This window comes from Lathamus discolor, chromosome 5 (assembly GCF_037157495.1).
Source record: "Lathamus discolor isolate bLatDis1 chromosome 5, bLatDis1.hap1, whole genome shotgun sequence".
Taxonomy (NCBI): domain Eukaryota; kingdom Metazoa; phylum Chordata; class Aves; order Psittaciformes; family Psittacidae; genus Lathamus; species Lathamus discolor.
This window is the reverse complement of record NC_088888.1, coordinates 91946294-91970380: the sequence shown is the minus strand read 5'-3', so window position 1 is coordinate 91970380 and position 24087 is coordinate 91946294. Positions and strand designations below refer to the sequence as shown.

At 37.4% G+C, this 24087-nt stretch overlaps 1 protein-coding gene across 7 annotated transcripts in view; it reads right to left on the bottom strand.

Annotated features, from left to right (window-relative positions):
* The window catches only part of SNTG2 (syntrophin gamma 2), a 268538-nt gene that overhangs the window by 220446 nt on the left and 24005 nt on the right, over window positions 1–24087 (bottom strand). For 3 of the 7 annotated variants that reach the window (XM_065679174.1, XM_065679177.1, XM_065679176.1), the window contains exons 1-2: window positions 8934–9018; window positions 8763–8860 (exon numbers count right to left, since the gene is read on the bottom strand). The exons of 2 other annotated variants lie outside the window; for them this stretch is intronic. In XM_065679174.1, the coding sequence (XP_065535246.1) occupies window positions 8763–8777 (15 nt within the window). In that variant the 5' untranslated portion in view covers window positions 8778–8860; window positions 8934–9018. Of the gene's footprint in view, window positions 1–8410; window positions 8611–8762; window positions 8861–8933; window positions 9019–24087 lie in introns of those variants that run through there. 2 more of the 7 variants (XM_065679178.1, XM_065679179.1) reach the window with 1 other exon arrangement.

Sequence of the window (24087 nt, the reverse complement as noted above, 5' to 3'; positions counted from 1 at the left end):
CTCAGCACGTGTTGTTATGTTGGCACATACTTCAGGGTATTATGCCACGAAGTGTGGCAGAATTAGTTACTGTAATATAATTAACAGTCTATAAACTCAGTGCCAAATGATCATTTTTGCTGAAAACACTTTTTAATTACAGATAAAAATTCCAAGTCTAAGCTGACTTTATGTAACTCAATACCAGATTGACTGTGTGGCATGCACAAACAAGATCAGGAAAAGGAATTTCTTTTTCAAGGTTTATTTGGCAGTGGTTTGCTTTTTCCTGAGAAGGTTATTTACATGGCAAAGAATGGTTTGTAGCTAAATTTAGAAACACCCAATAAAACTGGAATCTGTATACCACAGACTCTAATATTTGCTCTCATGGGAAATATTGCCACTCCTAGTTGGAGGGAGGTGATCCCTCAGCCATCTCTTCCATGGTAGGAAAGCTTCTGAAGGAGTTAGGAATAAATAATGTTACCTGGCAATTAGATCTATTTTTTTTCATCTTCTCCATCCCCAAAACCCCAGGACCGAGGCATTCTCACATGAATGCAGAACCCCCATATGAGCATCAAGTAAGTGCCTCTAAAGAGTCAAACCAAGGCAAAAGGGGCAACATTTTTTCCCCTGCTGCTGTTCTGTGGGATGCCATAGTGAAGATTAAGACTGGAGTAAAATAAAGCAAGCGTTTTCTATTTGAACCAAATGATCCTCTATCAGTTAATGCAATCCTCTAAACTTTCCGGACTTTTAAACTATGCCAGAAAGAAAGGCTGGTGTCAAGAACTCAGCAGCACTCTCTGGGTAGGGTACAATCTTTTCAGAATTGATTTTTACTGAAAATAAACACACTGCCATTTCAAACTGCCTTCTCAGATTTCTGGCTATTAAACTGGGGATTTTAATATGATCAGAAACCCATCACCCTTGCGTATCAACAAAAATCTGCTTAGCACAGTAATAAGCCTTTAACAGTCTGCAAATGTTTCCTATAAACAATATGACTGAAGATCAATTCAGAACCTACTGGGAAAATAAATATTATTTTAACAGTGTAATCAAATTCTTCAATTGGATATAACAGCTGTCAAAAGCCAACAACGTGAATTTGTATTGCTCTCACATACGCTCTAGCATCACAACTCCTCTGTTTAAGAACATAAATACTACAAAACCTGGAAAATTCTATTATACTGTTAAGATCTGTTATACTCATCAGGGGTTTCATACAAACCATAACCCAGGTTAAATATAAATACTCATATTTATTGACATCTCCCTAAGCATAAAGAGTAAAAGGTGTCAGAGATCTACAAAGAGGAAAAGGTGTCAGGGATCTCCCCACTATTTCCATAGCAAGCTAACAGCCACAACAGGACAAAACCCAAATGAATTTGATGGCACTATTGTCGTGCCCTGTCACCAAGAACAAATGTCAATGAACAGCTCAGGTCCGTCCTGCTGATCTATTTTAATCCCCCAGAACAGTAGGAAAGTGTACCTTTTGCCTAGTGAAAACATCACCCATCCCAGGGAACTCCCATGCATAGGACAACAGATGGAGAAAGACACATGGCCTATGCAAAGACCAAGCCCGAGACTCCTCCAGCAGCTTGAAAGAAAAGAAAGGTGACACATCTGCCCAGGAGCAGCCCATGGGCCAGCTCACCTTTGTGCAGCAGATGTCATCAATGGAGCAGAGAAGTGACATGCTGGCAGAAACTGCATGGCATTCAAGCACTTTGATTGGCAGGCGTTTGCAACAACTTCCATTATTTATACAATTTTCCTTTAACACAGTAATAGCTTGTGTGCTGTTTGTCAATCCATTTGTCTTTTCTACTATCTCATAGAACTTACATACAACTTCTGAAGAAGAAAATCTTAAAAATTAAGCTAATTTGGTTTTGCATGTGTTCTGAGAAAGGAAATCATACCTTGATCTTACTACAATAATAAAATACAAAGTGGTGAGAGATTATTTTTTTTTCTTCCCTTCTGCAGAAATTCATCGCAAATTAAAATCTACAGAAGAAAGCTTTTAGCCAAAAACAATTAGAAATTTGAATTTGTAGCCTTTCCCCGGCATAAATTTTTCTGCTTTTCTCCCCTTTTTTTCCACTTAAAAGACCCTTCAAAACTGCAATATTTATAACAGAAGATATCTTATTTTTATTTACACCTTTTCTCCATTAAAAAGGTACATCGACCTGAAACCATAAGAAGTTATGAGAATTTAAATATTTGCTTACATTTACCAAATATGTCTTCAAAAGTGTCCTCACCCCTTAAAATTACCCTGCATAGCAAATTCAGTAACCTTCAAGCATTGAAACTAAAGATAAAAGCAGAGGAATAAAGACAAAATCTAGTGCACGCGTGTATGTTCTGCCTCAAGTTCATCATGTGCATTCATAAAAATGTAGTGTTATGTAGCAGTAAGAGGGACACATATCAGTGTGCTCTGATATGAAACCACATGATACATAAAACATCAACTGAAGATTTATAAATACCTTTTATCAAAATCTGGGAAACCAAGTCAGCCCTCTCTAATACATCTCTTCTTTTCATCCTCTCCTGTCCTACTCCTCCTTTAGCTGCAAGCAGAAAAGCACTGGCACTGAGACCCGGCTGTCTTCTGAATTCTTAATGCAAGATCTCCATACCTGTCATTGACCAGGGAAACCCCTTCCCCCACAGAAGATGAGCTCAATGAAAATTAAATCATATATGCTTCTTTATCTTTTTTCCACTTGAAAATATTAAAAGGTATTTTCCTTCCACAGTTACACTTTAGCTGAATTAGACTTTGGCATTCGACAGACGCTGGGGAAAGATCAAAGCAGACACTGAGACTAGGACTATGTCTTAATTAAAATAGAAATCCTCCCAAACTTTCAATTTCCCTGTCACATGCAGAAACTCCTCCTTCGTCAAAGAAAGTCCTGAATGTTCACCTAAGCCTGCAGCCTATGAGCAAGTGCCATCCCCCCCCCCCAAAAAAAAAAAAAAAAAAAAACAAAAACAAACAAAAAAAAAAACGTAGCAAAAAGTCCTCATTTATTCCTAGGGTTCTACTTCAGTGACAGAAATACAACAAATCATTGCATGAGCTTATCTTTTGTTCCTGCTTTGTTTCTTTTCCAGCTCTCGCACAGGATTGCTTTCTTAAACCCTTGGCCCTCCCATCTTTGCCAAAATCTGCATGTGATTATTTACCTTTATAAATCATTAAAGCATTTATGTTTTCCCAGCAAAAGCTATGATTCCTTAAGGAATGCCACCCAAGTGTTAGGTTCTCTCTATACCAGTTAACTTTCAAGGGTCCTTCTGTGACCAGGAAACCAAAGGGCATAGCGTGGCAACAGCTGTTCCTCCAAAACCTTTCCTTCTCCTAAAGGAAAGAGGCACACCCAAACTGCCAAGTGTAGACAGCCCTTAGCCAATGCCAACTCCTACACTTGGAACTATCTGCAGTTTAAGCCCCAGCACTGTTTCATTTCCTGTCACTGCACTATTGTATTACTAAGCAGCGATGCAAATACAGGACATTAGTAAAATATACCTCTGCATTAGGTCAGTCTTCATAACCTTACACATATACCTGTGCATATAAGTCTCCAAACTGAAAATAAATAAGTTAACATCTCCAAGAGAGCTACATAAAGACTCAAAATTTTGGAATTTTTACTACAGACAACTTTCAGAACATTCTGAATCTATTACCTTTTGGGAGGAAATTGCTCAGTGTTTTAATCTGTCTAGAGCAAAGCAGTTTAGAAAACATGTTAGAAGAACTTTACCTTTATTTCCAGGGCACTTCCAATTGTTTTCTTACTTTCATAAGCAAATTTGAGTACTAAAACATTTGAGATAAGCACTGAAATCTGATCTTCCAAAAAATCGCAATGTCTATCCTCAGAAATGATCGAGGGTTTCCTAAACAGATTTTACAACATCTGATGTCATAGTATGCTTGAGCCAAGAGAAGACTTTATGAAGATGTTTACATATGCTGAGCTCACTTTGGAATGAGTTCAGTGGTTGCCTCAAGTTCCTCATAGTTATTAAGACACAAATTAGATAACGCAAAGTATCAAAACATAGATTCAGCATGTGCTAGATAAAACACCTGACAGCATCAGGAATTAAATAAGATGTTCCAACATTACACAGCCTGCGATCAATACCAGTACTGTAGAGCCACAAGCTAAATAAGACAAATGTTCCTGAGAAGAAAGTAGCAGTTAACTGACTTCAAAGAATACTATCCTTTCCTGAGAAACTGTCTCAAAAAGATGTTGTCGTTCAACTAAAAAAAATTGGGCTTCATTTAAATTTTACTATCTGTTTTCGGTCAGTTTAGCAACACATAAAAACCTAGCTCAGAAAATATGTAAGCGCATATAAAATTTTTCACTTCCAAAAATAGGCAGAAACAGTGCTAATCCACTAAGAGTATCTCTTGTACTGAGATCCTCACACTATCTACACTACTCTGAAAGTAAATATTTCAGAAGAAGATGCAAGAAAACTTGGGATAATACATATAGACCATTGCCTACTAACAATGTGGCAATGGAGATCACTGGCTAAAGCTTCATTGACTTTAGAAGAATTTATTGTTAACTGAGTCTATGAATTTCCATTATCTTTTAAAATATAAGGCCTGGTCAGGGGCAACAATGAAAAGAATTAGCTGTGCAAAATTACAAGCACTGGTATTAACTGAAATGAAGTAAAATTTGCCATGCAGATCCCGAGTTCCAAGCTTATAGTAACAAGTAGTCTTTTCCACTAGTAACAGAAAATTAATGTGGAACTCCTCTTGCAATACTCATTTTTTTTTTAATTCTCTTTGCTTACCAATCATTTGTGCTATTAAAATGAGAGAGTTCACAATATATATGTCAGGCACTTAACTAATGAAATAACTCTTTGTCAAAAAGCAGTAGCACTTTTACCAGTGTCTGGCAAAATAGACTAAGCCAGTTAAAAAAAACCTAAACAAACAAAAACAAAGCAAAACAAACAAAAAAAATCAAACAAATCAACAAATATAAAAAATAATGAAATCTCTGCATAAACACAACTTAATAAAATCTCTAAATGAATATGCAGTTTATGATTTGATCATATGCCACATGGCCTCTTTAAGGGTTTTTTGTTTTTATTGACTTTAGTAAGCTGTAGCTCCAACAGACTTCTACAGCTTTATGCATAACTTCTCTGGAAAAAATATGCTCCAGTTGGGTGTGCACAGGCCACAGACAGTCTTCGCTGCAGTGGCCATGAGATGGTAGTTAATGGTCTTACAAGGAGGGAAGAAAGCAAAAAGCAGGATACTAACACAGGGCTTCAGGCAAGAAGACTTTAACCTTTTCAGGGATCAGCTTGGAAAGATTCAATTTGATACAGTCCTAGTAAGGGAACTCCAGGACAGCTGATTAATTTTCAAGGATTACCTTCTCCAAGCTCAACAACAGTTGATCCTTAGAAGCAAGAAGTCAAAAAAGACGGCAAGATGCCTCCATGGATGAACAAGCTGCTCCTGACTGGACTGACTCAAGAAAATGAAGCATCTCATAGGTGGAAGCACAGAGAGGTGATTCTGCTACAACTTAATTATACCTAGGCTAGAAGCAGTAGTTTCTTTGGATCTGGAAGCATGATTTTTTTACTACAGTACCTACAGTATTTTGAGGTGGAACACATACTGCTTATATTCACTATTACTAATTTATATATAAAAATAATTTAATACTCATTTAAAATGTTTTGATGGGACTTGCAATCTTAAAAAAACATGATATCAGAAATTAACTGCATAGTTTGAAATCCCCTGTTACATTGACCTTAAAAGATGTTTGAGTGTTATGTCTGCAAGGAGCGTTTGCTCTTTTGCATATAGACATTTTTAAATGCAAATCTGCTGGAAACAATAAGGACATAGATCTATCAACCAATGAAGTAAACTAATGTCTAGGCAATAAATAAATGTCTAGTGATCAGGCATCACTACTATAGTTATTTCTGAGGACAAGAACAAGCCCGCAGCAAGCCACTTACCAAACGATTCTTACAGATTTGGTTGGAATTCAAGAAAATATATGTTCTTAACCATGCAATCTAGTAACAGCAAGTATGTTTAAAGTGACAAAGATTTAGTGTGTTACAGAAGGCCTGTCATTTTAACAGACAAGGCTTTAGTATCAGACAGTGACAAGAGGCTGAAACAATCTGAGTCATATATGTGCTAAAAGTGATGACAAATTCTAAGAAAAAATCTATGTCTTTCCCCACAGCACAGCCATTCCAACAAATGAACCAAGGCTGGGACATGGATAGAAATCACCCATACTAATTAAATGATAGCTTCCTCCTTGGTACAGTCTGGGCTACTCTAACTAGCATTCTTCAACCAAGTGCCCCAGCACAGGTCAGGAGACAGCGCTGACCAAAAACTGCATCTAATGGGTGCTACATGACAGATGGAAAACAGACCTTTTAAGTGAGCTGTCACTCATCCTTGGGTAGCAGCCTCACAAAATTCACTCTTCTTCCCTTGCTCCTTGATTTTTTAGTTGGTACTTAATCTCCTTTGTACCTCATAACCATAAGAAATTCAGACACAGAGCTGCAATAGCCTCAAGCATGACACAAGAAATATTAAATACAATTTCTATCAAAAATGAAAGACAGTACAAGTTAAAAGTGTACACTAATTTAATAAATTGTACAGTTAACCCATTTTCCCCAATTTTTATGGAATAACTGGTATTCCAAGAAAATAAAAAAAACACATAACACTATGAAATATAGGAATTCTGCCATTCAATGAGGCAGCAATGGAAGTAAATTGGAATTACAATCTCTAGGATGGTGTATAGCACAATAATATTTATATTTTAGCATTTACATTAAATTTTAACAAATATTATCATCCTTATTTATAAAAAGGCCTTGTTAGGCTATAATCACATCAGAGAATATAAAATCTCAATGCAACATATTAAGAAAGTATATCATGTTTAAACCTTATAAAAATTAACATAATGCTTTTAACTAAACAATTTTCAAGTATGAGCATGAAAAATTTACTCTGAAGAGACATAGCAAAGAATGCTAGTCAGAATCCACTCGCATTTTCAATGGCTCCCAAGGTTTTCTTTAAAAAAAGAGTCCCCATTAATTAATATATGCCAATTGTTCCAAAGTCACTGCAGATCTGGACTGTTAAACATTTTACATACTCAATTAGCAAATGCATTTCTCAAAACCACAATTAAGAATCAGGCTAGAATGCACTGCCATATGTTGGCTTCATTTGCAATTAATGTTTTATTGAGGACAACTCCAACTCCTATTTTCCATTTCATTACAAAAACAGTTTGTAAGCAAGGATTATTTTTAGTTCTCAAAGAAAAGTTAGATGGGCACATTTTGACAAGAAAGGAACCCGTCTTGCCAAATAGCTGTGCAAAAGTTTATTTGCAATGTCCCTTTGCCAATTAAGACCTAGATTCTGTCATCCTTTAGTCTGACTCTGTGGAGTTCTCAGACAGTCCTTACAAAATATTTATTAACCTCTCTTAATTAAGCCCATATATTTCTTTTAGAGTTTAGTTCAAAGGGACTAAGAATTTCACTCTTGTCCCCTGAACGATACAAAATACATCACAAATTTCCCCCATCAATCTTAGACTTCCAAAAGTACCCCTTCAAATTATTAAAAAAAGTGGAATTTGCAATCTGAGACAAAATACAGAAGTCTTCCCGTTCTACTTATTTTTGGAGCAAGACAGCATAACATATGGCACAGGCATTATGTTTTCGAGATTAAAGAACATTAATGAAACAGATGATGCCTGCTGAAAAACAATTAATATAATGATGTATCCATTAAAACAAGATATATGCAAACCTTTTAATTTACTGTAATGCCACTTCTAATTAGCACCACATGTTTGTTTATGCACACTACAGCTGCCTGGACAGAGGCACATCATTCTCCTATAGTTGTTATGCCACCTAACTATAGACTGTTACCTAATTCTATAGGACTTTCCTATTATCATCTGCTGTATCTTCTTTATTTTACAAGTCTGTGAAGAGAACAGCACTTTAAAGACTTCTCTTAATATCTTGAACCTAAACTGTAAGTCCGTAAGATAGAAAAGCCTTATTTTATTGCTAGAGTGATTGTGAAATCCATAAATATGTTATTTTTTTGCTATTACCAGTATCAGAAAATAATTTGTAAGCACATTCAGAAGGACTTCTCAGAATATCCTACAGATACCTTTAGTATACATGATTTTAAAGACGAGCATTTTACCCAAATAAGTAATTTGTCAATCACTTGGTGTAGTTTTACTGTGAGTAGCTCATTTAAGTACAAGAGAAATACACAGACCTCAAGGGAGAACACTCTTGCAGGTACACTTCAGCCTGTCTTTGGTGGCTGGCCAGGCTGGATCAAGGGAACTGGAGAAGCAATGCCAGGGCTGATCACCTGGGAGCAATGCCACCCTTTCAAGCTTCTCCTCCCAGTCTGTCCTAGTTCCAGCATCACTGCCTCACCAGCAAGCTGCTACATCTCTTCACAAGAAGACCTGAGCCCTCAACCTACAAGAAAACCACATTCTACTAACTACAGCTGAAAAAACTTTACTCTTCCCTATTCAGATCTTAAGTATTTATCTTGCCCAGCCCACTTCCTCCATTAGCTGGAATGAGCAACAGTTGACATTAAAATAGCAGCTCACAGTGTCAGCAGTCATGTTTCTTCATGGAGATGCTATCAAATGGAGAGCTGGGCAGGGTTATGGCATTAGAAGGGTGCCTAAGCACCTTGACGCCTGTCCTGAGAGGAAGCAAGAGTTTTTAATCAGTGAAGAGCACACCACCAGGACACATTACAGCAAAATTTACTGTACCAAAAAGGATGGTGTTTGGCTTCCCAGCTCGTTGACTGCTACACACCACTGCCTAGCATACGTTTTGTCTGTTCAGCAGGTAGAAGCTTCCTTCCTTGCTCCGTTTCCACAGCAAAGTACTCTGCAAGGTGAAGAAGAGTGCAGTCAGCTCTCATTCAAAGCAAGAGTGACACTGCAGAAGCCTGGTCTGTGCGTTCCTTATCTACTCTGCTGGCTGCTGCCCAAAGTGTGGCTTCAGTCCAAAAAAATATGTCTAGACTTACAAATTAAATGTGCTAGGACTGTTCTCTGGCCTGTAGCCCTGCTGAGAAAGTCTGTGTCCTTACTATTAAGCTCTTACTCTCTGTCCCAACCACAAGGGCTTCACCCAAACTCCTCTGGCTTTTGCTAGCCTGTGACTATCTGAGGAGGTTTTGAGTCAATGTAAGTTGGTTTGCATCAAACACTGCTAGTCTTCACACAGACACATCCCAGTTCAGACTGTCAAGTTATCACTACAGCAAGATGCTGTACCTTTGTACCCAAGAAAAGAGAAAGGTCTGTAGGATTTGGCAAGATACCAAGATGCTGACTCTGCATACACTACTATACTAAAAAAAGCAAAATCCTAAATGGACCTTATTTGACAAAGTTGCTACCTTACATTTTTAACCTTGACTGTCATACTGTTTTGTGTTTTTGTAATGGCTCCTTTACTACCGAGTCACTGTTAGAAATAAAAGTAGATACATAGAAAGGCAGCACTTTTCAAGGCCATATACAAGGCTTGAAACACAGGGCTTTGGAAAGGATACTCCACATCAGATACGATAGCATAGCCAGCTGAACAACTTTGTTCTCTGGCCCCAACCTGCTGCACTGAGAGATCATAAGCTGCAGAAGGAAAAAACAAGCCCCTCACTGTGTGAGACTCATCCAGCAACCTTAATTCTCCTAGAAAACATCCAGATGACAACATTCTGGGGTTTTCTGTGGCAGCCCAGGAAATAGTTTTTTGTCTTTAGTTTAAAAGGTCACAGGATCTGCACTAACCTGATGGTGCTGAGCCTCTGCACTTCTAAGGGTTTGGACTGATCTTGGCCTGAGCTTATTTGAGCTTGTTCTAGCTGTACTCACTGTCATCTAGCATCCAGGTGATCAGTGCCCCACTTGTCCAGGTTAACTTGTAATCTCCTTACAGCCAGGGTCTAATGAACTTGACAGGCAGCCTTGGCAGTGGCCAATCCCTGGACAGGGTAATGGGTGACCTGGGTCAGGAACCATTCTGAGGAGGAAGCAGGGGAAGGGAAGAGAATGGCCAAGGCCCTAGGAGGCAGGAGTGCTCTAGGCACAGGTTTACATGGAAACTGACAACAGTGCAGACATGCAGCCCCTCAGACTTGTCCTTCTCTTGTAGCTCCTTGCATAGCAGCATTTAAATACGCTACCAAATGAATGCAAAATAGAATTACTTGCCCTTAACTCCAGCTCTGGATTTTCAGGGAGCATCACCTCTGTGTCCTGGCCTCCAGAGTTGCAATGGCAAGTTGCAACTCCTCTCAGTCCCCAAATGTCCACAGTGAGTAATCTCCAGTCTTCCACCTTATACAACAGCACTACTGAGAACTCCACCCTGAACCACAGGGTTGAGAACACCTGATCTCAGTTTGGGATATTACATGTCATTGTAAAATAAGTCACAATCTAGTTTTTGGTCTAAGAGTTGTTTCAGCTCTCCAGGCAGGTATACTGTCACAAATACAGACAGGTTGCATGGCTTAATGATCTTGAATGATTTGCATTGTTTTGGAATTAGTAAAACTGAGGAACAATTCCAAAAATAGAGACTAAATTATTAATATTTTAACTAAAAATAATACAAAAGTTGTATCCATTATTACAGAGTGGTTTTTTTTCCAAGACTAAAATCATAATGACTAGTCATTAAAAAAAAAACCCAAAATGCTAGTATAAAAGAAAATATACACCTAATGAGAGATTTACATACTGACGTTCTACAATCTCAAACATATCATTAAAGCAACTTTGGCCATACCTTCATCAACATCGAAGCAGAAACACATTCTGCATCCGTTTTAATACCATCAATATAGCAAAGTGTGAACACAACAAAAAACACATCCATCTGACACTGACAAGGTATTGGGGTCCCTGAATGAAAGCAACAATAAAGCTCACAGTTGTGTTGAGATGTAAGGAGCAGAAGACCAAATAAATACTTCAGTAAATCTCTGTTTTCTTTGCATTTTGTTTTTCCTATTTTTTTTAAGGTTTCAAATCAATTCATAAAAACACTTTGTATTTAATTCTGCCATATAGAGAAAAATATTCACTGAGCTGCAGTGACAGAAAAGCCCACTTAAAGCTCTGCAGGATAGAGTATTACTGCAAACTTCCTTGTGAGCAAACTCTGCTGAGCATCTTTGTAAAGATCAGAAAACAGTTAAAATTCTACATGCCAGTCAAGTAGGATTTGTTTGATTTTAATGGCTGCTTTATTGGAATATATCCCAGGGAATCAATTTAATTTCATAATTATGGAGAGTAACGTAAGTGTTTAACTGAGAAAAGATTTCCAAAACACACATTTTAAGCATGTAAGGCCTGAATGTAGACCCCTTAAAAACAGGTATTTGGTATTCTAGCCAAAAATGGTGTCTTGGAACAAGCAGAAGTCAGCACTTAAGTTCTCAGTGGAATAGGAGAGCAGTACTTCAGCTAGTTCAGCTCTGAGAGGCAGCACAACATTAGAGTGGCTCCAAAATGCCTGAAGTACTACATTTCTCAGTAAGGCAACCTCTTCCGGTGCTCGGCACTGGTTGAAGGACACTAATGCATCTGTATTGCTTGGGGTCTAAAATACCTGGTCCAGCTCAATCAGGTATCTCTTCATTAAATTGCCTTCCTTTCCATCAAAAATTCTTCAGAAATGGAGTCCAGACCAGCTTTGCTGAGTACACCAAGGTGCTGGAAAATGTCGTTTTAACATTGTCGTGGTTTAAACCCAACCACAAACCTCGTTCACTCACTCTCCCCACTTCCTGCCCTCCCCCTGCTCCTGGAGGGACGGAGAGGAGAATCGAAAAGAATGCAACTCCCACGGGTTGAGATAAGAACGGTTTAGTAACTAAGGTATAACTCAAATCACTACTGCTACCACCAATAATAATAATGCTAAAGGAAATAACAAGGGAAGAGAATACAACACCTCAGAACCAGCCAACAGGTAACTCACCCCACTCCCGCCAGCCGAGTACCGACCAATACCTCATGCAACCCTGCAGTCCTAGCCCTTCCGGGTAACTCTCCGTTACATCCTGGGCATGACGTGCTGTGGTATGGAACACCTCTTTGGTCAGTTTGGGTCAGGTGTCCTGTCTCTGCTTCCTCCCAGCTTCCCCTCCTGCCTGGCAGAGCATGAGGCTCAGAAAGTCCTTGGCCAGACCAAACATTTGAGCAGCAACTGAAAACATCGGTGTTATCAGCTCTCTTCCCAGGCCAAAAAATGAAAACATAGCACTGCACTAGCTACTAAGAAGGAGAAAAATGACTGCTACTGCTGAACCCAGGACAAACATTCACAAATAAATGTGAAAGACTATACCACCCTGTGGAGGATTGGCTTGTCGAAAAAGGTCCAAAGGTCACGTTCCCATCAACGAGCTGAAACAAGACATCTGTGTAGAACATGGTGCAAACCTCTCACGCCAGATAATGAGGAAATGAAGGACACCGGCAAACAGCAACAAACTATGACCAATCACAGCCAAGGCCACTAAGTGATAAGTGCATGAGAAGGAGGATGGTGGGGGGGTGCACGGTGTAGCTGCAAAAATGTAGAAGCTATAAACCAATGATCTTGTAACATGTAAAAGCTATGAGCCAATGATCTCTGTATGCAAAGTATATAAGTGTCCACCTGCTTAGCAATAAACGAGACTAGTCGGTCATCATCTGATGAGCTCGTCTCTCGGCAATTCCCACACCACCCCTAAAGCCAGATCAATTTCAACCTTTGTAAAGCCCTTCCTTACATTCAATTACAGAGTCATTTGACCCCAAGAGAAAACTGAGAAAACCTTTAGTCTGTAACATATTTAACCCACAGTTCTGAACTGGTGGAAACAAGAATCTTAACCATAAAAACATGGATGTGCAAGCTATGCTCACACAGACTCAGATTAAAAATTATTTAGATAAAACAATTTTTCACCTGGAAGAAACCACCACATAAATGGCACACATTTTTTTTACTTAAGTGAAAGTTCTATCTATCCCCAGTTACTTATCTACTTTTCCCTATCATTTTTCTTTCTGTCCACCATGCTTATCTTCGTATTTTTATCAGACATCCAGATGAAAATTCAAATGACCACTTTCCTCAAAATCAGTGATAATAATCTTACCTGCCAAATTACTGACTTTTCACTCACTGACAAGTTTTTCCCTATCTTCCTTCTGCATGTAGAGTAAGTGTGTATTTATAATCAACTTTGCAGTGTATTTTTAATTATTTCTTCAAACAAGCAAAAATCTTTTGCCTTACTACAGCTGGCTCTAATCAGGTGTATCCAAATATAGTCCAGCTACTTCATTAGGACTAATCTATTGCAGACAGTTCCAGACACAAAGAAACATTTCCTGAAGTCAATAATTTCATTATCGTATCTACTCCCAACTATGTCATACAAACCCACACACATTTGGTACTTGCTTTTAACTGCATACTGAATAAGAACTTCATCCAGTCATTATGAAATGAAGTACCTGTTCATAGTGCAGTCATTCTCTTCATTTCCAAGTTTATATGTGTCTGAGCTTATTTCTGAGATTCCAGGAATTAGTATTCACCATTCTATTGATTTTGTGTTATATCATTTGATACTTTTGCATATTTAAGTTTTCATTTATAATTTCTTTTAAAATGCACATTATTTTTCCTGAATATGTTCATTAACATCTTTTGTATTTATAAATAAGGGATCTATACAATATAAGAGAATAAAAATTCTTTGTTTGGAAAGAAAAAGTACAGCATAACAGTTCAAGACTTCCTTTTAGAACATTCTGCTTATTCCCTCTTTCATAACATTGTGCTTATTCTCTCTACATATTTATATCTATATTATTATTCTCTGTACTCTCTTATTAGCCACAGCTTCCCTTTCAGGTACTACAGTACGGTGTTAAACATATGCCATTGCGTACTCTCAGTCTCACTTTGCATCCAAGAATAATTGAAGAAATAGCACACCACTGTACCGTATTCAATTTATTATATTTAGAAATCCTAGATTATTAACAGACTAATTTTACTCTTATCTCTGACTGTTTTCATAAGAGAAATGCAAATGGAAACAAAATTTACACATTAAATAAGACATTTCCATTAGGATCACTTGAAAATACTGGACACAGATCAAGAGTTCCAAGCTTAGGCATACAATGAAATTTTCACCCAGAATAAAAGTGATGGAAGGAAATATTAAACAGACTTTGGAAATATATTTTACATAAAAAGCTAAAAACTACGTTAATCAAGCCTACAGTAATTACTTTGGGCAATATCATTCAACAATTGACACACAAAAAAATATTTCTAGATTTCAATTACTGCATTATTTCAAAGTCATGCTGAAATTTTAAATACAGGCAGAAAATCCTCAGAGATTCAGATTCAAAACCTAAGAACAGATCAAGAATGCATTTTCCTTGTGGTCACGTTCAGTGCCACTTTGAGGCTGCTCTCTCAGCTGCTTCGATCCTACATACATTCACAACCATCCCCTATGATGCTCAAAGTTACAAGGCGACACAGAGATTCCATTGCAGCCCTCTTAACAGAAGGGTTTTCCCATGCTGAAAGGCACAAAAAAAGTGATTTTCTTATTCTGGTTTTCAAAAAAATCCTAAACACATTTGCCTGAAATTCTGAACATATACAGAATATTTGTATGAGCAAGGTTAGCTGAATTTCACCATAACCTGTAGTATTTCACCCTAACCTGTAGCATTTCAACTTCCTGTCCAGGCAACAGGCTTACAAGTTGGTATGTCACAGGTATGCTCTTTTTTATACCACTCACCTTTGTGATTAACTGTCTTGAAAAATAATGGAGCTTTGAAAACTGGTATCTTTGTGAGGTTCCTTCAGTGCGAAAGTTGTGAAATGAAATATGAAGAACTACCCTCCTGTCAAACACTTGCCATTATCCCTCTTCTTCCAGAGATTTTATAGGAGACCTGAGGGATATGAATAATGCTTGAAAACATAAAAAAATATCATGCAAGTTTCTGTCTTTTCCTCCTTTGTCTGAACCAAAATAATTACATGTATGATCATTGCAGCCCTCTTTCTTTTTGAGGTTCTTGGCACCCACATTCCTTCCCCCAAGCATATTAGAAACACTGCATTTAAAGGTTCTTGTTTTCCTTTAATTCTGACTTCCAAGTAACATTAAAGCCTTCCAAACTCCTTTTTCACTGGAGAAGTATAAACATTTTGCCCTTATTCTTTACAGTCCTTTTTTTTTTTTTCCTCCATGGACTTAGCCGCTCAGACTTCTGTGCAGCCTCCCTTTCTGATCTGCTCTGCCAAAGCACTAGCAACAAGACACTGTATCCAACAGCACAAAACCATCTCCACACATTTTCCTGTACTATTCATAATGTACAAGAAGGTCTTTCTGAGCAAAGCTGCTCTCCTCTGTCAATGATCAAGAATATTTGACTAGTTTCACATTACTGAAATCACTGTGGACATGAAATCAAGCAGAAGACCCTGGGCGAATCTATAACACAATCACCCCCATAAGGATTTAAAATGACAGCTGCAGTAAGGCCAAGTGATTCTAATGATACACGGAAGAGAAACCATCATTGTGTTTCCGGGAAAAGAGCAAAAAGCATGCAGCAGTGTGACAAACCACACCTTCGCCCTCTACTTAAATTACAACTGGACATAGTAAGTAAGGAGAAGGTTTACGGCATATAAGTAGCAAGTCAAGTCATAAATTCCTCTGCCCCACTTCTGGTCATACTGAGAAGCTTCTGTGAGGGTGGTCAAGCACAGAAAGAGGTTAATCAGAAAAGCTGTGGAGTGTACAGCCTTGCACACACTCAGTATCTGCCTCCTTCAGCTGAGTCTGCTCTGAACAAGGGATTGAAATAGTGTATCTCCAGAAGTGCCTTCTAAACCCAGCTCTAAGAAGTACGACAACCTGAACATCAGCCAGCCTGAAAGAAGCCACCAGAATGCCTACTCATTGGCTCCCATGGTCTTCAAATTTCTACAATGAGCTCCTGACACACCTTTTTTTCTACACCACTTCTAATTCCTCAGACTCTACACCATCTTCTTTTCTTCGCCTTTGTCTTCTTAGAGGGTTTAGTTTGCAGGTCACTAAGATTAAAAAAATGAACTTCTATAATTGTATCACCAGCAATTTTCCTTCCTATGCTACAATTTAATTTCTAATGTGTGAATGTATCATTTGATACATTCTGATCATTTGATAGTGAAGAAAAGATGTTTATACCTTTTGCACATAAAGAAACTATATGTAAAAAAAATAAAAGGAAAAAAGACAAAATGTAAACAAATATAGAGCTGAACAAACAACATGAAGATGTTGCTGTATAACTCAAGTAATATATGCAAATAAATAGATATGAATACGCATCCATTTTGTATCTGGATACAAAAATCTTTTCATCAGAAGTCACTCTAACTCATACTTAAGTATTGAGTTTCTAGATGTCTACTTTCATTTTTAGAACAATATCTTTATGTAATAAGCATACATATCCATAACTCAGACCTTAGATTTCTCAATGCAATCTAAAATAGCTGCAGATTGACTTAAAACCTCAGAGTAATATGTGAGAATTTACTTCTTGATTTTAATTATCTAAGATTATATTCTGCTGTCAACATACATGATCTGTCTCACAAAATGTTGAAAAGTCAGTAGCAGAAGTCTTAAAAACAGAGCACTTTGGTGAAATCTTTTCTTAGAAAGAATGAAAATGTCAAATGTTGTGCCTGAATTATAGACTGGGCAAATGACAAAATGCAAATTGGCAAATTTCTGCCACATGCATATATCTTCATCATTAAAAAAAAAAAAAATCCCAAGTCATTACATTTAGAGAATTTGATAAAGTCACAAGAGTCTTTAAATGCAATGTGTAATGACATCTTAATGGGTTTATAGAGACCTCTGGAGATTTCACAGCAGTATACATTAATGAATTCTTCCTGACATTTGATACACAAAAATGCACTGAAAAGTTTAATGCTCCAATGGATCTGATGCAGATACAGAGCAGACAAGTTTCCTGTCTGAAACCTCCACATCTAGCCAGATGGCCGTTTCTCCCTTTTCTTGAGGTCAGAAACCATTTTGAGAACATCTGTATATACCTATGCTTTCTGAAAATCTAAATTCAATGGTTATTGGAGTCAACAGGAAGATATATACTGATATTATGCTGGCTTTAGACCAAGTGTTGTGCAATGCCAAGTTTGTTAAGCATCATCAGCTTCAGATATCTAATCCTGATGTTAAACATAATGATTTGTGAAAACTCGAACATTTGGTGTTCCATCTTGTCTTTAACTTTGTTGCTCATGATGTAGTAACAGAACTACTGTCAATAAAAAGCAGGCAAAATAATAAGCATATATTACAAAAGGAAAAAAAAAAACGCCACCCAACTAAACAAAATTGCTAACTTTAGCAATATTCAGTCTTTTAAGTTGCTAGGTAGAAATGTAAAATGTTTCAAAGATTTAATCTAAATCTACAAAAGTCAGAGATAAATTTGCACCAATGTTATGTTTTAATAGACTTAAATGAATTTAAAATGAGCATTTAAAAATAAAAAGACAACCCAGACTAAATAATAAAGCATTTGTCCCACATTCACAAGTAAAAGCATTTCACATGTTTCAGGTTTTTTAAAGGACAACTGAGCACATCCAAAATACCATTCTGAAATCAAATTTAGTGATGTTTGTGAGTACCTTGGCAAAAAATCTTTTTCTCATGAAACTGTAGTCGTAAAAAAAAAGGAAAATATTTAAGTTGCAGAATGTTGTTAACCATGCTTTCCCTTTCTTCTATGAAAAACAGAAGTTTGATAGAAACTACATAAATAAAACTAAAATAGCCTCTTTAGACACTATTTAACAACATAAGTGCTTCTGCAGTTGTACAAGCTGAAAGAAAAACACCCAAAACCTGCCCTGTGAAAAAAGATACTCCTGAATTTTTTTTCTCATTAGAGTCATTGAGTTGCCAAAGTTTTACATCAGTCAAACAGAAATGAGCAACAAAAACCCCTCCACACCTTCTGTTCTAGCTCAAAGTTTAATATTTTTATGAAGCTTCATATAACTTAATGCAGGAGCTACCATAGCTAATTTTAATTCACTATTAAAGAAAGAAAAATTGACAACAGCCCTCCCTAAAATGACAAAGGCTTTCTTTTCCAGGAAGAAGAAGGAACAAAACTGACACAAAGAGATGGAACACAGCTGTTTGTCATGTCGTTCTCCTAACAGAGCTGGACTGAAAAAAAAAAAAAAGGAAAAAGGAAAAAAAAAAAAAAGCAAAAAACTTAGACTTAAAAGCTTGCAAAAAACTTCAAAAGCTACTTGCTGGCATGAACTGAATAGTTTAGAAACAGAAAACATGAAAAATGTAAAAAAGCGCTAGTTTCTACAACCAAAATATCATGAGAAGCTATTCCTGGCATCAAGAATGTGTTGTAAGGCACTATTTTGGTGTGCATTAATTGGGGAAATTCTCTGACAAACCGCCAAAAGCTGGTGTAAAATACAGGACTTCATAATAGCGTTTTGATTCATGATTAATACCTCTGTTTACAAACTTGAAAGAGTCCAAATCTAACCCTTGACAGTGACTATGACAGAGTAGGAGTATCTGTTCTAACTTTACAGAATTGTCCTCATGGGTGTGCTAACGGGGATGAACAAAACTTATTATCATTAGGAGAAACAATCCTAACTCCAGTGAAACTAAGATCTCTCCCAGATAGCAAGTTGCAGATGTTATCAGCTTTCACTTGAACTCTCTGTATATTTTTCCCCTTTTTAGGTCTTAAGTAGCCATCCAGGATCTCTGTCAATTAGGAATTCAGAATGATTTCATACACTCAGCCTTTTTTCCATCTCTTTCTTCCATAAGAACTTTGTTGATGGAAGACTAGAAAAGCAATCAATTAGGATAGATTAGAGGAGGGCCATGAGGATGAGCAGGGGACTGGAGCACCTCCCATATGTGGGAGGTGCCAAGATAGCCTGAGAAAGTTGGGGCTGGTCAGCCTGGAGAAGAGAAGGCTGTGTGGAGATCTGAAGGGGGCCTACAGGGATGCTGGGAATGGACTATTCATTAGGGACTGTAGCGACAGGACAAGGGGTAACAGGCTAAAACTTAAACAGGGGAAGTTTAGATTGCATATAAGGAAGAAATTCTTTCCTGTTAGGTTGGCGAGGCACTGGAATGGGTTGCCCAGGGTGGTTGCGAATGGCCCTGGAGGTGCTCAAGACCGGGTTGGACAAAGCCTTGGGTGGCATGGTTTAGTGTGAGGTGTCCCTGCCTATGGCAGGGGGGCTGGAACTAGATGATCTTAAGGTCACTTCCAACCCTAACTATTCTATGATTCTATGATTCTATTCTAGGATATGCATTTTTAAGTCTATTTTTCAAAATCAAATTGTTACCAGTTTATCCCAAAATGTTTCATATGGAAAACATTAACAGCATGAATATATATTCCTTTCTATAAAATGTGTATTTTCCTATTTTATCCTTATTAAACAATACAAAAATTGGGGTGGAGGTTGGACTTGATGATCTTAAAGGTCTTTTCCAACCTGGCTGATTCTATGATTCTATGAAAATGTTGTTTATTACAAGCATCTAGTGTATACCTTATAAGGCTTTGAGATGCATATTAACTAAACAAGTTTCACTAAGATTTTATTGCTCTGTTCTCCCAAAAAGTATTGTGACGTTCTCATTCAAAAACTAATTTAAATATAAAAGAAAGTCTCTTTAAAGCATTCTTCACTACAGAGATTTAGTATTTCTTTCTAAATGAAATGGAATGCTTTTTTATTAAAATAGAATATTTTAATAACTAATTTACTTGTAGTCATACTATGGCCTCAAAGGATTGCCAGAAGTATTGTACTTAATCATAACACATTAGACTTTCATTGGATTAGCAAGGAAAGCCTGAGTGACAGCCACAATAATATAGCATGACAGAAATTGAAACATTCATACTTTTTCATCTTCTTGGAAAAGTAAGACTGACCCATCAAAAATTAATATTTTCTATTTTAAGCTGATTAAGACTCATACCTGGCACACTCAGTTATTTTTCTGTCTATGCAACATCAGAAGAACAGTTCACTATTAGAAAAAATGTATTAAAAGGGCAAAGAGATAGAAAAGTCAGTAAGAAAGACACTGTTCCTAAAATATGTGGAGAAAGTACAAACGTACTACATGTCAGCAATCCCTCATGTACAGTACTTTATAAACCCCTTTCATACAACATCTAAGTGTTCTGCAGTGTTGGAAACATTACACACAACAGGCTTCTGAAGCAGAGCACTGTTTGCTGGCTCTGTAGACACTTTGACAAGGAAAGAAAGGATGACTGCCAGCTACTGAGCAGTCACACATGAGCTTTCTCTGCCTTGCTCCAGAAGGACCTACCACAAGCAAGTTGAATCATGCAGCGCGAGCACTAACACAGCTCTGCGTTAAAATTTAACTTAGTTAAGAAGAAAACTCTGTGCTGAATAAAGCAGCTAACTCACGGTTCTCTGAAGTACCCAGGCTATACCTTCACCAAGGAGACAACACTCTCACTTCCTTGTAAGTGGAAAGACTCATGGACCTTGCACAACTATTATCAGGTCTGATTTTTAAAGCTGTTTTGCATGATTTTCAGACACACAAAGACTGATAAGCAGCTCACTGACATAACTGTTCAGAGTGAGAAACTGGATGTGCGCTATCCCAAATCATTTGGCAAAAATTATATGCCAGAAGTACTGGAATTTTCAGCTGTACAAGAGACACTTACTTGCATGGTCTGATTCCACTTTTACAAAAGTTAGTTCACTCAATTAGATTTAAATCAAGATTGCACAGATTGTACATAAATTTCCCACTGCTCATCTCTTTTAATCAGATATTCATGGCTACAGTGTATCAGTCACATGTTCTGATAAGACATACAAAATCCGTGAGAGGAGGGCACCAATGGTTAATCATAAAAATCTTTTTTTTGATGCTTGTAATGGCAGCTAAAAATTTGTTCGCCACATTAATCCTGATCACAAGTTCCAGAGGGCTATAAATCCAATTTTATGAATAGAGATTTCATAAGTAAAAGATATGATGTTCAATGTTTATTCTGTCATTAATTTTGTTTTTGGGAAAAAAAAGAAGGTATTTTATGTTAATATCACTATAGAAAAGCTAATCCTAAAGGATGCTAACAGTGCCTATGTACTCTTATCTCAGTACTACATATCCCAGTATAGCGCACACTTACTATGATCAGTGTTTCAGTGAAAGATGCAAGAAAAACGAAAAAGCAAAATGCATCATTCTGTAAGCCTCTGCAATTACAGAAAGTACACATTCCTGGCAGTCAGACAAAGCAAAGGTCTAGCCCTGCCATCACCCTGGGCTTCTTGCGCAGCCACTCATTCTTGCTGCCTCTGCCGTGCACCGGCTGAAGCCCAGCAAGCCCAGCACTATTGCATAAGCTCTGTGCTGGTAAGAAAACCATACCTATGTGATACTGCCTTATACATGCTGCATACATGACAGTGGCAGCCTTAAACCATGCTACAGGCAATTTCATGACAAACAAGTTCCAGTAAATAAAACAGGCCCCAGCATCCACTCCGTACACTTTTGAATTTGGGTCATTTCGCAGCACCACAGTATCACAAAGATTATGTCTTTCATAACATTAATCCAAACAACTGCTATAACCATATTAATGACATTTTCTCAAAGTAATGTGGATTGATGTGAATTAACAGTTATTTCATGGTTTGGGGTTTTTCTGGAGACATTCACATCTTACCTCCTTACTGCTTCTTAGTGTTTGTGCATAACAAGACCAGGAGAACATAGGCTGTTCATGGGGCCGTGAACAGGATAGTGATAGTGCCAATGTGACAGCGCCTAGTGATACTGCCAATGAACCTCTGCATCACAGAGAAGCATCCCCAGACACCTAATACAACCAGTCTACAACGTATTTCTTAAACAACAGGTGAAAAATCTATAGCTGTACATGCTCAAGGTGAGAGATAACAATGAGGACAGTCCTAATGGCACACGAGGACTCCTGCAAGGATACAATGACATAGCTGGTCAAGGAAGTTTTCAATGAGCACTGTCAACTGAAGAGTATCTGATAGTGAAACAGAAGCAGCTCACTGCATATCACCTTAAGTCAGATATAATTTTGTTGAAAGTAAGATTACATGACAGACAGAAAGGAATAAAGTGTCATAATCATGTCTCAAAACATTTAAATAGAAAATACATATAGGGCTTATATAAATGTTACTTTAACAAATATTATTATTTTTGTAAAACTGATTCTGAGTTCCCAAATGACTGTGTGAGTAGCAGCCTACTCTTATTCCATGACATGATAATAAAGTTAATCTATGGATATACATTTACTCAATTTAATCAAGTCAAACTCAGCTATGGGTATTATGAAATGAAAACAGCTCCCGGGAAGCAGCTTACAAAAAATGCCCTCCCTCTTTCAGATAGCCTACAGCATAAGCAATTACCCAGCATCTCACAAGGGATAGAAAACAAACAGAAAAAAGGTTATAGCTTGCTTCAGTTGCCTGACTTTATTCCTAAGAAATTATTCTTACATATTAACCTTTACTTTGTCTCTTTCAGTAGTTGTTACACAACTGCATTAGTAAATCTTGCAACTATTCTGAAAGTACAAAACATAAGCACTGCAACCATCCTTAAAATACTTCTAATATTGAAAGTGTTAGTCACTATGTTGTACATATGCTAAGGAGTCTCTCTCCAAAGACACTGAGTTAGCTTTAATTGTTTATGTAGGGTTTTAGTAACACACTTTGAAGCTAGACAGCAACGCTTTGATCTTTAAAAGCTTATATGAGAGACTCAAGTGTATATCCCCAAACTTGCATTTAATCTGAACTAAGACTCAAAATGAGTCATATTTCAAATGAATCAGGCATTTTAAGATGACACTGGCTAACTGATTAGTCCCCGAAATATGTCATTCTTAAAGAGAAGTAAATCCTAAGAAACATTTATCCTGTAGATTTTTTTTTTTTTTTGTAACGTTCTGATACAAAGACCTCATTCTGTAGCAATTTCAATTCTTCCTTAAGTCAATAGACTCTAATGACAGAATAGTCATGTAGATTAGACATAAGAACTTCAGCTTTGCTCTTAGCTAAAAGAAGGCAGTATCTCAAAATTGCACTAGTGCATTTCACATCAATGTTGAAAATTCCACTATATAACTGAAAAGTAAAATATAAGACTAAGTGATTCTTTTTTCTTTACATAATGGTAGTTTGATTTTTCCACATTATTTCCAAAAATGAAAGAGGTTTCTTCACCTTTAAAAAAAGCTTAAAAGAACACTAGCACAATGATTACTGATACTTCAGTAACATCATGCAATACCCTCACTTCAAAAGGCCAACACGCTTAGAGCAAATGTGCTAGTCTATTTAAACATACGCTTGGTACTCTCAAAGAAAGCACACACAGATAGCTGGATTTACAAAGATGACTGTGGTTAAGTCTGCAAACAACCTTAATATGAGAAAGTTGAGCCTAGCAGCGTCCTGCCATGAAACAACTCTTGAATCCTGGGGACCCCACAATCTCTCATCAGTGCAAAATGACAAGTTAGGTTTTGCCAGGCAGCTGCAAACCGAGTATACGATGTAGCTGAAAGCGCTTACTGAAACACTGAGGAACAAGGTCTGTGCAAGAGGGTGGATAGGGTCTATTCAGGGGTGGATACACAGGTACATGCATACACTGAGCTGAAACTGCAGAGCTGCTGG